Source organism: Coregonus lavaretus (assembly GCF_964263955.1).
Source record: "Coregonus lavaretus genome assembly, contig: HAP1_SCAFFOLD_55, whole genome shotgun sequence".
Classification (NCBI taxonomy): domain Eukaryota; kingdom Metazoa; phylum Chordata; class Actinopteri; order Salmoniformes; family Salmonidae; genus Coregonus; species Coregonus lavaretus.
The window spans coordinates 789,396-804,732 of record NW_028161934.1 but is presented as its reverse complement, the minus strand read 5'-3'; the positions used below and the strand labels follow the sequence as shown (position 1 = coordinate 804,732).

The window sequence follows — 15,337 nt, the reverse complement described above, 5'->3', positions numbered from 1 at the left end:
TCAGCCAGAGCCTTCCGCCAGACAGGATCAGCCAGAGCCTTCCGCCAGACAGGATCAGCCAGAGCCTTCCGCCAGACAGGATCAGCCAGAGCCTTCCGCCAGGCAGGATCAGCCAGAGCCTTCCGCCAGCCAGGATCCGCTAGAGCCAGCCAGCCAGGATCCGCCATTCAGTCCGGTGCTGCCCCTTAGTCCGGTGCTGCCCCTTAGTCTGGTGCTGCCCCTTATCCTGGTGCTGCCCCTTAGTCCGGTGCTGCCCCTTAGTCCGGTGCTGCCTCTTAGTCCGGTGCTGCCCCTTAGTCCGGTGCTGCCTCTTAGTCCGGTGCTGCCCCTTAATCCGGTGGGGGTCAGTTGGAGGAGGCTACGAAAGCGGGTAGTGACTATGGTGGGGTGGGGACCACGACCAGAGCCAGAACCACCGCCGAAGAGGTATGCCCACCCAGCCCTCCCTTGGTTAGCCCTAGTTGAGGCGCGGTCGCAGTCCGCGCCTTTAGGGGGGGGTACTGTCACACTCTGGCTCCGGGACTTTGTGTGTTGAGCCAGGGTATGTTCGTTTCGTGGTGTTTTGTTTGGTTGGGTGGTTCTATGTGTTGTATTTCTTGGTTTGGTTGAGTGACTCCCAATCAGAGGTAACGAGTGTCAGCTGTTGGCTCGTTGTCTCTGATTGGGAGCCATATTTATACTGTCTGTTTTCACCTGGTGTTTGTGGGTTTTTGTTCCAAGTTCAGTCATTGTCACTGTTGGACTTCACTATCGTCTTTTGTTTTGTATTTACGTGCTGTACTCATTAAAGTCATCATGTTCACTCAACGCGCTGCGTATTGGTCTGCTCCCTTTCAAGACGGTCGTGACACTGTATTTGGGGAGTTTCTCCCATTCTTCTTTGCAGATCCTCTCAAGCTTTGTCAGGTTGGATGGGGAGCGTCGCTGCACAGCTATTTTCAGGTCTCTCCAGAGATGTTCGATCGGGTTCAAGTCCGGGCTCTGGCTGGGCCACTCAAGGACATTCAGAGACTTGTCCCTAAGCCACTCCTGCGTTGTCTTGGCTGTGTGCTTAGGGTCGTTGTCCTGTTGGAAGGTGAACCTTCACCCCGTCTGAGGTCCTGAGCGCTCTGGAGCAGGTTTTCATCAAGGATCTCTCTGTGCTTTGCTCCGTACATTTTTCCCTCGATCCTAACTAGTCTCCCAGTCCCTGCCTCTGAAAATCATCCCCATAGCATGATGCTGCCACCACCATGCTTCACCGTAGTGATGGTGCCAGGTTTCCTCCAGATGTAACGCTTGGCATTCAGGCCGAAGAGTTCAATCTTGTTTTCATCAGACCAGAGAATCTTGTTTCTCATGGTCTGAGAGTCCTTTAGGTGCCTTTTGGCAAACTCCAAGCGGGCTGTCATGTGTCTTTTACTGAGGAGTGGCTTCAGTCTGGCCACTCCAGCATAAAGGCCTGATTGGTGGAGTGCTGCAGAGATGGTTGTCCTTCTGGTAGTCTCTCCCATCACCAGAGTGGAACTCTGGAGCTCTGTCATAGTGACCATCAGGTTTTTGGTCACCTCCCTGACCAAGGCCCTTCTCCCCTGATTCAATGCTGCAGAAATGTTTTGGTACCCTTCCCCAGATCTGTGTCTTGACACAATCCTGTCTCGAAGCTCTACGGACAATTCCTTCGACCTCATGGCTTGGTTTTTGCTCTGACATGCACTGTCAACTGTGGGACCTTATATAGACAGGTGTGTGCCTTTCCAAATCATGTCCAATACATGGACTTTACCACAGGTGGACTCCAAACAAGTTTTTAGAAACATTTCAATGATGATCAATGGAAACAGGATGCACCTGAGCTCAATTTCGAGTCTCATAGCAAAAGGTCTGAATACTTATGTAAATAAGGTATTTCTGTGTTTTATTTTCTTTTTAATTTGCAAACATTTCTAAAAACCAGTTTTGCGTATAGATGGATGAGGAAAAACATTTTTTAAATCCATTTTAGAATAAGGCTGTAACGTAACAAAATGTGGAAAAAGTGATGAGGTCAGAATACTTTCCGAAGGCACTGTAATACTAGTATTCATTATGATCTGACCTTTAGTCAATTCTTAGTCTAGATTGTTCTCTTGGGTCAAAGTGGACCCTGTACATTCATTTAAATATGATTAGTACTGTAAAACCATATGTAGCTAGCTAGCACTGTAATAGTACCTAATATAGGAGACTTGTATCAGCATTAATTCGTCAGGGCATGGACTCTACAAGGTGTCGAAAGGATTCCACAGGGATTCTGGCCCATGTTGACTCAATGCTTCCCACAGTTGTGTCAAGTTGGCTGGATGTCCTTTGGGTGGTGGACCATTCTTTATACACACAGGAAACGGTGGAGCATGAAAAACCCAGTAGCGTTGCAGTTCTTGACCAAATCAGTGCACCTGGTACCTACTACCATTCTTAAATATTTTGTTTTACCCATTCACCCTCTGAATTTCACACATACACAATCCATGTCTCAAGGCTTAAAAATCCTTATTTAACCTCTCTCCTCCCCTTCATCTACACTGATTGAAGTGGATTTAACAGGTGACATCAATAAGGGATCATAGCTTTCACCTGGATTCACCTAGTTAGGAAGAGCAGGTGTTCCTGTTTTGTACACTAGCTGTACTTTATTGATCCTGAACCACAATGTGTCTAAAATAAGTAATAAAGAATAATTTGATAATAAACCAAGCAATATTATTACTGAACAATATGGTATTGCATAATATAACATTTTCATAAAAGGCAATTGCGCAATAATGTCTGACAGCAATACCAAGTAAATTGATAAACATATCAGGAGCACTCGGTCCTAGAGCTAAAAAATATTAAAAGCTGTTATCAATATTATCCATGTTAGTCGCTGAGAAAAGTTTTTGTGTAATCAAAAATATAGAATCTGAAAAATCACAATGATATAGAGCAGAAGTAAAATCTTGCACAATAGATTGGAACACAAACAGAGCAGTACATGTGTAATATTATTTACTACAATAGATAGGTCAATATACTGTAGATTACTATCATAACAAGGACAGATCATTCAAATACAGCATTTACTCAAAAGTTGAAGTTCATGGTCTGGAGAAGCTTCTAGATGTGGTAGCAATATCATAGTAAGAGAATAGAGGTATAAGGCCTAGCTTTGGTTTGGTGCCATAGCTCTTAGCTCTGTGGTGGTTCTCTTCAGTCCAGGTTCTGTGGTGATTTTCTCCAGTCCAGGTTCAGGTCCTCCTCTAATGAGTCAGGTTTTTGCGGCCAGAGTCCGCACCTTTGGGGGGGGGGGGGGGGGGGGGGGGTACTGTCACGCCCTGACATTGAGATCTTTGGTTGAGTTGGTCAGGGTGTGAAATCTAATTTGTATATTTCTATGTTGGCCGGGTGTGGTTCCCAATCAGAGGCAGCTGTCGGTTGTTGTCTCTGATTGGGGTTCATACTTAGGCAGCCATGTTGCCTACCTTAGTTGTGGGATCTTGTTTCTGTTTGGCTTGTTTGATGTTTAGCCTCTTGAACTTCACGTTCTGTTGGATTTTGTTATTTTGTCGGTGTTTATTAAAATAAACGACTATGTACGCATACCACGCTGCACCTTGGACCGATCTTTATACAACGAACGCGACAGTGATGTAGTAAATGAATGTCACCAGATGTGGAGGCGTAACCAGGGTGTAGTGATGTAGTAAATGAATGTCACCAGGTGTGGAGGTGTAACCAGGGTGTAGTGATGTAGTAAATTAATGTCACCAGGTGTGCAGGTGTAACCAGGGTGTAGTGATGTAGTAAATTAATGTCACTAGGTGTGGAGGCGTAACCAGGGAGTAGTGATGTAGTAAATTAATGTCACCAGGTGTGGAGGTGTAACCAGGGTGTAGTGATGTAGTGAATTAATGTCACCAGGTGTGGAGGTGTAACCAGGGTGTAGTGATGTAGTAAATGAATGTCACCAGGTGTGGAGGTGTAACCAGGGTGTAGTGATGTAGTAAATGAATGTCACCAGGTGTGGAGGTGTAACCAGGGTGTAGTGATGTAGTAAATTAATGTCACCAGGTGTGGAGGTGTAACCAGGGTGTAGTGATGTAGTAAATGAATGTCACCAGGTGTGGAGGTGTAACCAGGGTGTAGTGATGTCCATTCCCTGCTGTGTCCCTTGTGTCAGATTTGGAGGCTTTCGTCCTGTTTTTTACACAAATGAATGAATGAATCATTGAATAACAATCAAGTTAGTAACAAATCAAAATGGCAAAGTGAAAGATAAGTCTTTAGAAAGATGCTCACCTGAACCACATGAAGCCAGAGAGACAGAGGATGAGAACCAGAACAATCACTGTAATTCCTACAGCTGCAGTCATAACTGAGGTCTGTTTCCCTAAAGGTTAAACAAAAAGGTGGATGATATGAATACACATGTTATCAGTATAGTGTAGCTTGAAATACAAATTTGAAATAATTTACATATTTTAATGATTAAACCATATCTTACCTACTACAATGATCAATTGAGGTGTAGATTTCTGGGCTCCAACTTCATTCTCAGCCTCACAGTAGTATTCTCCACTGTCCTCAGAGCTGATGTGAGTGAGCTGTAATGTTGTCCTGATGCTTTTGGTGAGGTTACATTCTTCTTGTACCAGGTGTATTTGTCCACAGGTGGGCTGGCATCACTGAACCGCTCTCCACTAGTTCACCAGGGGGACTGACTGACACTCTCTTTGGGCCATCTGGTGTTGAGGATGACAGATAGGTAAGAAGAGTGTAACCGGCGTCACAATGGCCTGGGTGGGGCCATTTCAAAGGAAGGAGTGAGTTTAACTCAGCTCAGTTACAAGAGCACACACAGTATAGGTAAAGTTCAAATACAAATATTCACATCTGACAGTGAGAGTCTCTTCAGGAGAGGGGAGATCCTCATGGCCGTTTACAGCACAGGAGGAGCTGCCTGCCTCCTCACTGCTGGCTGGCTCTAGGATCAGGTAGTTATCTAGAGTCTTTGGGTTGGTGAGACGTTGTCCGTTCTTGTACCAGATGTAGGTGGGGTTGCCAGTCAGAGTACAGGTGGTGCTACAGTTCAGGGCAACGCTCTGTCCCTCTGTCCCTCTGTCACTGTAGTTAGACCATTTGCCTTCAGGCCTGGGATTAAAAACATAATTATTCTAATCAAAACACATTCATATTACATACAGGCTGTCATTCCTAATGTATGTGGTGAAATTAAGATATATTTCCAAAGACTTGAATGTAACTGATAAAGCATTACAAACTAGTGAACCTGTGACAGACAGGCTGAATCCAGGACTGCAATGTGTCTGTTTTTGAATGCCAAATATATTTAATCTTGGATTTTCAGTCTCCAATGTGAACTTGTACGTAGCTGAATCACTCTTTCTCAGGTCTGTGATTCTCAGAGTGCAGTCACTCATTGTATCCCCATGATACTCGTCACGACCATCATTCTCAGGTTTCACACCAGACCATGATGTTTTATTACTGTACCTCTGGGATATGTGTAAGAGCAGGACAGCTCCACTGTTGACCCCTTCAAGGTACAGATACTCTGAGGGGTGTACGTCACACTCCAGCCATTCTGACCCAGTACCACTGAAACACATCACAAGGACATTACATTAAGCTCAAACCTATTGGCTCACACTGACAGTTGAGTTTGTTCACACTTTGTTGCCATAGTTGCGGAGTTGAGTGTGACAGACAAGCATGGATGTTACTAGTTACCACAGCCACAAACCCTCTGACCCAGTTTCTTTCAGTGGCTGAGAGATGTATGGAAACCACAAGCTTATTTGTGAGGTGTAAAGCAACAAAAATGTATATTTTTATATATTACAAGTATACTTCAACATACTGAGCAGCACCTTGACCCAAACCCTTACCCTAAACTTGGTTCGTATCCTAACCCATATCGCACCGCTTACCTTAAACTGGGTTTGTCTCCAAATCCCAACCATACCCTCCCATACACTGATACTCTGTCTCTTCTTTGAGTCCTCCCCTCTCTTTACTCTGACTCTTCTTTGAGTCCTCCCCTCTCTTTACTCTGACTCTTCTTTGAGTCCTCCCCTCTCTTTACTCTGTCCCCTCTTTGAGCCCTCCCCTCTCTTTACTCTGACCCTTCTTTGAGCTTGTTCCACCATTGAGGTGCCAGAGCAGCGAATAGCTTTGACTGGGCTGAGCGGGAACTGTGCTTCCGTAGAGGTAGGGGAGCTAGCAGGCCAGCGGTGGATGAACATAGTGCCCTCGTTTGGGTGTAGGGTCTGATCAGAGCCTGAAGGTAAGGAGGTGCCGTTCCCCTCACAGCTCCGTAGGCAAGCACCATGGTCTTGTAGTAGATGCGAGCCTCAACTGGAAGCCAGTGGAGTGTGCGGAGGAGTGGGGTGACATGAGAGAACTTGGGAAGGTTGAACACCAGACGGGCTGCAGCGTTCTGGATAAGTTGTAGGGGTTTAATGGCACAGGCAGGGAGCCCAGCCAACAGCGAGTTACAGTAATCCATACGGGAGATGACAAGTGCCTGGATTAGGACCTGTGCCGCTTTCTGTGTAAGGTAGGGTCGTACTCTGCGAACGTTGTAGAGCATGAACCTGCAGGATCGGGTCACCACTTTGATGTTAGCGGAGAACGACAGGGTGTTGTCCAGGGTCACGCCAAGGTTCTTTGCACTCTGTGAGGAGGACACAATGGAGTTGTCAACCGTGATGGCGAGATCATGGAGCGGGCAGTCCTTCCCCGGGAGGAAGAGCAGCTCCGTCTTGCCGAGGTTCAGCTTGAGGTGGTGATCCGACATCCACACTGATATGTCTGCCAGACATGCAGAGATGCGATTCGCCACCTGGTTATCAGAAGGGGGAAAGGAGAAAATTAATTGTGTGTCGTCTGCGTAGCAATGATAGGAGAGACCATGTGAGGATGTGACAGAGCCAAGTGACTTGGTGTATAGAGAGAATAGGAGAGGGCCTATAACTGAGCCCTGGGGGACAACAGTGTTGAGAGCACGTGGTGCAGAGATAGATTCTCGCCACGCCACCTGGTAGGAGCGACCTGTCAGGTAGGACGCAATCCAAGAGTGAGCAGCGCCGGAGATGCCCAACTCAGAGAGGGTGGAGAGGAGGATCTGATGGTTCACAGTATCAAAGGCAGCGGATAGGTCTAGAAGGATAAGAGCAGAGGAGAGAGAGTTAGCTTTAGCAGTGCGGAGAGCCTCCGTGACACAGAGAAGAGCAGTCTCAGTTGAATGACCTGTCTTGAAACCTGACTGGTTTGGATCAAGAAGGTCATTCTGAGAGAGATAGCAGGAGAGTTGGCTAGAGACGGCACGCTCAAGAGTTTTGGAGAGAAAAGAAAGAAGGGATACTGGTCTGTAGTTGTTGATATCGGAGTGTAGGTTTTTTGAGGAAGGGTGCAACTCTCGCTCTCTTGAAGACGGAAGGGACATAGCCAGCGGTCAAGGATGGGTTGATGAGCGAGGTGAGGTAAGGGAGAAGGTCTCCGGAAATGGTCTGGAGAAGAGAGGAGCGGATAGGGTCAAGCGGGCAGGTTGTTGGGCGGCCGGCCGTCACAAGTCGCAAGATTTCATCTGGAGAGAGAGGGGAGAAAGAAGTCAAAGCATAGGGTAGGGCAGTGTGAGCAGGACCAGCGGTGTCATTTGACTTAATAAATGAGGATCGGATTCTTTGAGCCCTCCCCTCTCTTTACTCTGTCTCTTCTTTGAGCCCTCCCCTCTCTTTACTCTGTCTCGTCTTTGAGCCCTCCCCTCTCTTTACTCCATCTCTTCTTTGAGCCCACCCCTCTCTTTACTCTGTCTCTTCTTTGAGCTCTCCCCTCTCGTTACTGTGTCTCTTCTTTGAGCCCTCCCCTCTCTTTACTCTCTCTTCTTTGAGCCCACCCTCTCTTTACGTATATTTTTGTTTACTCTGATGTTTTGTTTGACTCCTGATTTTTTTTCTTTTTTTTCTACAATTTGTATAGTGACTTTTGGTCCTTGAAAAATAGCTATATAAGTCCCATGTATTATTATTACTAAATTATACTTAAATATACAGTGCCTTCAGAAAGTATTCATACCCCTTGACTTATTCCATATTTTGGTGTGATACAGCCTGAATTCAAAATGGATTTTTTTTTAAATCTCACCCATCTATACACAATACCCCGTAATGACAAAGTGAATCCATGTTTTTAGAAATGTTTGCAAATGTATTAAATGAAATGCAGAAATATCTAATTTACATACGTATTCAGACCCCTGAGTCAATACATGTTAGAATCACCTTTGGCAGCGATTACAGCTGTGAGTTTTTCTGGGTAAGTCTCTAAGAGCATTGCACACCTGGATTGTAAAATATTTAACCATTATTTTATTTTTAATACTTTAAGCGCTGTCAAATTGGTTGTTGATCATTGCTAGACAACCATTTTCAAGTCTTACCATATATTTTCAAGCAGATTTAAGTCAAAACTGTAACAGGCTTCCTTCTTTTCACTGTCAATTAGATAAGTATTGTGGAGAAACAGGCTGTAACACCAAAATGTAGAAAAGGTCAAGGGGTGGGAATACTTTCTGAAGGCACTGTATATAATAATAATAATACTAAAGTATACTTAAATATTCAAATATGAGATTGCACTTCAACACACTTATTAAAAGTGTACTTTAAATTATTATTTTCAGTCTCTTAGTATACTATAAATATAATATCATCAACCTTCAATGCACTTACTAAAAGTGTAATTTAAATTATTTGTTTTTCAGTCTTTAAGTATACTCTATGTTCACTATCATTACACTTAAACACACTCATTAAAAGTGTACTTCAAATTCATACACTTTAATTGTAATTTAGTATATTCATTAAAAATACACTTGGAGTTGTTATTAAGTTGATGCATTGATTAATTGTTTTATGAAACTCTGCTCGTGAGTGATCAAGTACGCTATAAGTATAGTTTCAGTGCCAATAATGAGTTAAGTACTTTTTGAGTTCCTATTCAGAAGAGAGGCGAGAAAGTTGACAATGATAAGGAGTGTTTATTCCACATAAGGAAACATGCACAGCTGAGGAACATTCGTCCTGACAGTATACTTTTTCATATCTCAAGAAAATATACTTAAGTATACTTTCAATAAAGTATATTTAAATGTCCACATAATATATTTAAAGTATACTTTCAAAAACACAAGTATTTTTTTTCTCCATATTATGCAGCATCCTTTTCTGTAGCTGAAGTTTTGATTTATAGTAAGATATTGTTCCTCATATTAAGCTTATTCAAATGTTTCAATGTTCATTTCCAATTGAATAATGTTGTACTTTTATTACATCATCATTTCCCAAACTCGGTCCTCGGGACCCGGGGTGCACGTTTTTTTTGTTTTGTTGTAACACTACACAGTTGATTCATATTATCAAAGCTTGATGATTAGTTGAATCAGCTGTGTAGTGCTAGGCAAAAACCAAAACATGCACCCCTTGGGATCCAGAGGACCGAGTTTGGGAAACCCTGCTGTCACACCCTGATCTGTTTCACCTGTCTTTGTGATTGTCTCCACCCCCCTCCAGGTGTCACTCATCTTCCCCATTATCCCCAGTGTATTTATACCTGTGTTCTCTGTTTGTCTGTTTCCAGTTCGTTTTGTTTCGTCAAGCCTACCAGCGGTTTTCCCCAGGCTTTCGCAAGTTCCTGTTTTCTAGTTTTCCCGGTTTTGACCATTCTGCCTGCCCTGACCCTGAGCCTGCCTGCCGTTCTGTACCTTGTCACACCACCCTGGATTATTGACCTCTGCCTGCCCTGACCCTGCCTGACGTTCTGTACCTTTTGGACTCTGATCTGGATAACTGACCTCTGCCTGCCCTTGACCTGTCGTTTGCCTTCCCCCTATTTTGTAACAAACTTTTGTTACTTCGACACTGTCTGCATTCTCTTGAAACGTGATACCTGAATTACACATCTTATTGAAATGTTAATTTATCACTAATGTGAACTAAAGTGTGAAATACCACTGGTGCACAGTTATCAAAAATGTTACTTGTAAATTGCTGCTCCAGCCACAACTGCTTTGTAAATAGCATGTTAACGTTGGCTGAGAAGATGCCTTGGTCAATCAAGGTAACCTTTACATGGCTAATTATAATAGCTAAATGTGGTTAGTGAGTAAACGTATACGTGAAACATTATAAATACACTTGATTTGCAAAGAAAATACAGGAATTCTAATATGTTAGTATACTAATTTCTGGGAAATGTAAAGGTGTTTTCAAAGTATTTGTTTTGCTCTTAATCTGATATACTGAAGTACAAAAAATGTGTCCCAATTTAGATCATTTTAAATGTATTTAAAATACTTAATGCTAATAAAATACAAATAAAATTAACATTAAATGCATGACATTTATTTAAAATTGCTCCAATTTAGATCATTTAAAATATACTTAAGTATATTTATCATGGACATACTTAAAGATAAAAAATACATTAAGTTTGATTTAAGTATATTTAAATATTTTTTCCGCTTGCGACAGCTATGAATATGAACAAGGAAATGAACAATGCAAACCAGGAAAAACCTTCAGAAGCAACTTATTGTGAATTGTTATATAGCAATTTACAAATGTCTATAGATTGAAAAGCAAAGAATAGGAGAAAAATGATTACTGAAAAGTTATGAGGCCATACCTGCCACAGACCAGAGAAAGACCAACACACTTCCTGCTGTTCTCAAGGCCATTGTTGCATCTGACATCCTGCAGTCTTAGCAACATGAAGGTAGTCAACTATAGCTGGTGAATTACTACACCTTATACATCAAATGAGGTAAGATCTGTCTATAGCACTTTATACACAATTATTCATTTATTGCTTCAAATCCATTTTATTCTTACAATCCTGACTGAAGCATTGAGACCAATTATTAACAGAATACTGTACTGAGTGTACAAAACAGTAACACCTTCCTAATATTGAGTTGCACCTTCTTTTGCCCTCAGAACAGCCTCAATTTGTCGGGCATGGACTCTACAAGGTGTCGAATGTGTTCCACAGGGATGCTGGCCCATGTTGACACCAATGCTTCCCACAGTTGTGTCAAGTTGGCTGGATGTCCTTTGGTTGGTGGACCATTCTTGATACACACAGGAAACTGTTGAGTGTGAAAAACCTAGCAGCGTTGCTGTTCTTGACACAAACCGGTGCGCCTTGCACCTACTACCATGCCCCCTCTGAATGGCACACACACAATCCATGTCGGAAATTCTCTCAAGACTTAAAAATCCCTCTAACTTTTCTCCTCCCCTTCATCTACACTTATTGAAGTGGATTTCACAAGTGACATCAATAAGAGATCATTGCTTTCACCTGTATTCACCTGGTCAGTTGATGTCATGAAAACAGCAGGTGCTCCTGATGTTTTGTACACTCAGTGTATTGTTTATCACTAATAACATACTATCAAACAAAATATTAAAAGATATCTTCAAGTGTACTTGCAGAGCGAAGTGGAGAGGTTTTGTAAGACAACTCACTGGCAGTGTGGAAACAGGAAGTAAGTGTAAATTCTATTTTTTTGTCTTATTTCTTGTTTGTTTCACACAACAACAAAAAAAATTCACATTCAAAGTGGTAGGCATGTTGTGTAAATCAAATGATACAAACCCCCCAAAAATCCATTTTAATTCCAGGTTGTAAGGCAACAAAATAGGAAAAATGCCAAGGGGGGTAAATACTTTCGCTAGCCACTGGCAGACCAATTCTAAGAGTGTAGCCAAAATAATGGACAACTGAGCGTTGTTCTACATGGCCCTAAGCATGATGGGATGTTCATTGCTTAATTAACTCAGGAACCACACCTGTGTGGAAGCACCTGCTTTCAATATAATTTACTTTGTATCCCTCATTTACTCAAGTGTTTCCTTTATTTTGGCAGTTACCTGTACACTGGCAATGTGAAGCATCATACAGGCCAGATCCGGTGGAAATGGGAGATCTACACTGGGAGACATTGCTTATGGGCCAGCTATAGTGAAGTATAAATAAACAAACAATCACATTCACAGAAATCACTAATGATTATTAGTATTATCCAGGTTAAAATAATAATACTACTACTAATACTAATAATAATACATATTAATAGTTTTTATTGGCAATACAGCAGTATACATGTCCACACAGACTACATTTAACCTGTGATATATTTAAATGTGTGTATTGCGGCCTACCTAATTTAAGGCCTGCCAGGAGTGTGCAGGCTGAATCTAATGTGTACTGCAGGGCTGGAATGAAAGCCTGCATACCAGTAGCTCTCCAGGACAGGAGTTGGTAGATGGTCACCCCACTGTCCCCGGTCCTTCTTTCCCAAAGAGGAGGCTGGTGGGCGGAGATATAGGAGGACAGGCTCATTGTAATGGTTGGAATAGAATAAATGGAACAGAGTCAAGCACATCAAACACATGGTCCGTTCCATTGATTCCATTCAAGCCATTACAATGAGCCCGTCCTCCTATAGCTCCACCCACCAGCTTCTTCTTCTCTCCCTTATCACATGATTCCCACTAAATGGCCAAGCTGCACAGTCAAAATTGGCTATATCTTAAAACTTTCTGCAAACTAAAATGTTATTTTTGGTCTTCATTTAAGGTTGAGGTTAGGCATAAGGTTAGCATTAGTGTGGTTAAGGTTCTGTTAAAGTTAAGGTTTAAAATCAGAGTTTAAGAAGAGGAACCGTAGAATTTAGCGGGCCTTCTGACTGTGTAACTTGGCAGGATAGTGATGATTCCCATCACACTTTAACCTCATAGGGCTTCTTGGCCGAGCTCTTCCCCCCACAGCACCAGTCAGGGACACACGCAGGCCTGTCCATCTTGGTTATATACAGCAGTGGCTCCATACTACAACTCAGATCCATGATGGAGAACACACTGATGGTCACCTGACAGCGGAACTGGACAAACGTGTAGTAGGAGAAGAACGGAACAAGAGCCACAGGAGGAAGGTAGTTGACGAAGATTATACCCAAGATGACGAGCACCATTTTGAAGGCTTTCTTCTTCACAGGGTGCATCACCTCCTTCCCAGCTACGGAGCGGCGTAGGACCCATATGATGGAGAGGTTACAGTAGATCATGAGGGCGAAGGCGAAGAGGATGAGGCCGCTGAACACCTCGTTGACAGACATGACTCCCAGGATGCTCTTGGTGAGGCTGTAGGCCAGGATGAGGGCCCAGGTTACCACGGAGACACCAACACGGATCTTGTTGTCACGGATAGCGGTGAACAGCACTGGGTGGACCACGGCTACGTAGCGGTCCAGACAGATACACACCTGGGAGGAAAGAGATTGAATATAACTCAGATTATAATATAACCCAGATTATAATATAACCCAGATTATTATATACAGATTATAATATAACCCAGATTAATGTATAACCCAGATTATAACATAACTCAGATTATAACATGACCCAGATTATAATATAACCCAGGTCTATATAATATAACCCAGATTATAATATAAACCAGATTATAACATAATTACCCAGGTCTATATAACATAAACCCAGATTATAACATAACTCAGGTTATAACATTACCCAGGTCTATATAACATAACCCAGATTATAATATAACCCAGATTATAACATAACTCAGATTGTAATATGACCCAGATTATAATATAACCCAGACTACAACATAAGAAGCTCATAAAATAACCCAGATTATAACATAACCCAGATTATAATAGATAACCCAGGTCTATATAATATAACCCAGATTATAACATAACCCAGGTCTATATAACATAACCCAGATTATAACATAACCCAGGTCTATATAACATTAACTACCTAGGCCTTATTATCTACCCACCAGGAAGAGGGGTGCTGTGTCTTTGACCCCGTAGGCAAAGCGTTGGAAGTACCAGATGCCTTGGTGGTCCAGGACCAGCCTGTTGACGATGTCTATGGGCCCCATGAGGCAGAAGTAGGCATCCAATACAGCCAGATTAAAGATGAAGATGTCAGACGTGGACGAGTCACTTTTCCTGCTGGAGATCTGCCACAGGACCAGTATGTTGCAGGGTGTGCCTGTTGTATCGATAAGGACTGTGTTAGGATGCGTCCCAAATGGCACACTATTCCCTATGTCGCTACTTTTGACCAGGCTCCATAGACGGTAGGGACACCACTGTGTCAGTGACAGGAATATCTTTACTAAGGCAGAGTCCAAAATAACACCCATTTCCTATATAGTGTCCTACTTTCCCTATTCCCTGAATAGTGCACTACTTTTGATCAGAGCCCTCTATACAGTGCACTACTTTATAGGGCTCTGGTCAAAAGCTACATAATGCTACTCCACCTACTACCACAGCATTATGAGTACTGTAGTATATCATGCTACTACACTTACTACCACAGCATCATGGGTCCTATAGTTTCTAAACCCAGAGGCACAACGTCACAAGACTTCCGGGAAAGCTTACAAAGCAGAACAAGCAGACCAGGCCGTGGTTTGGTGTTAGAATGTTTCACTTCTCTCATTTACTTTTCTTTCTTAGTTGTTAATTTTCACGAAATCAAAAGGCACAACCTAGATTCCAGCCAATGTTTTAAGTAGTTGAACATGTTATTACTCCAACTTCGTGAAAGTGACAAACTGTAACATTTTCATTTTCGTCAAAAACAACTTTATATTGAAGGCGTGTAGTACATCATGCTACTACTTCCACAGCATTGTGGGTAATGTAGTATATCATGCTACTACACCCAACTACCACAGCATTATGGGTAATGTAGTATATCATGCTACTAAACCGACTATCAGAGAATTATGGGTAATGTAGTACATCATGCTACTTCACCTATGGCCAGGTTGAAGACTTTGACTCCAAAGTAGAAGATGAATCCGTAAGGGGCCACTGAGCAGACGTGGTATTGGTACCAGGGAGGCGGGGTCCAAGGTTCCGGGCTAAAGGTCGACGTTGAGTTCAGGGAGAGGTCATCGGAGGTCATCATTATGGAGTTAGCCATCGTCGCCATGGAAGGTGTGGTCAAAGTGGAGAAGAGGTTTGGTTCTAAACAGGGGGAAAAGGGAACAATTTACATGAGTTATAATTGTATATTATATATACTGTACAGTTGTATATAATTGTAGTGTATATCATTGTATATGTATTGTGGATTACAGAGTTGAGGACCAATAGACTTTGATATGCTGCCTGCTATCATAAAACTACTATATTCCACTACATTAACTTTTGCATGCTGTCAGTTCAGTTTATTGTATGAATGGATTTTAGTACCAA

The 15,337-nt window shown here is 42.6% G+C and overlaps 1 protein-coding gene across 1 annotated transcript; it reads right to left on the bottom strand.

The window, feature by feature from the left end:
- Positions 1-12,808: 12,808 nt before the first annotated feature.
- On the bottom strand, positions 12,809-15,062 carry LOC311119878 (G-protein coupled receptor 4-like; the record flags this gene model as incomplete). The annotated part of the gene is made up of 3 exons (XM_084194529.1): positions 12,809-13,351; positions 13,900-14,117; positions 14,894-15,062. 3 exons carry the CDS (start codon positions 15,060-15,062, stop codon positions 12,809-12,811), a joined length of 930 nt encoding a protein of 309 aa, XP_084050655.1.
- Between the last annotated feature and the right edge of the window lie 275 nt (positions 15,063-15,337).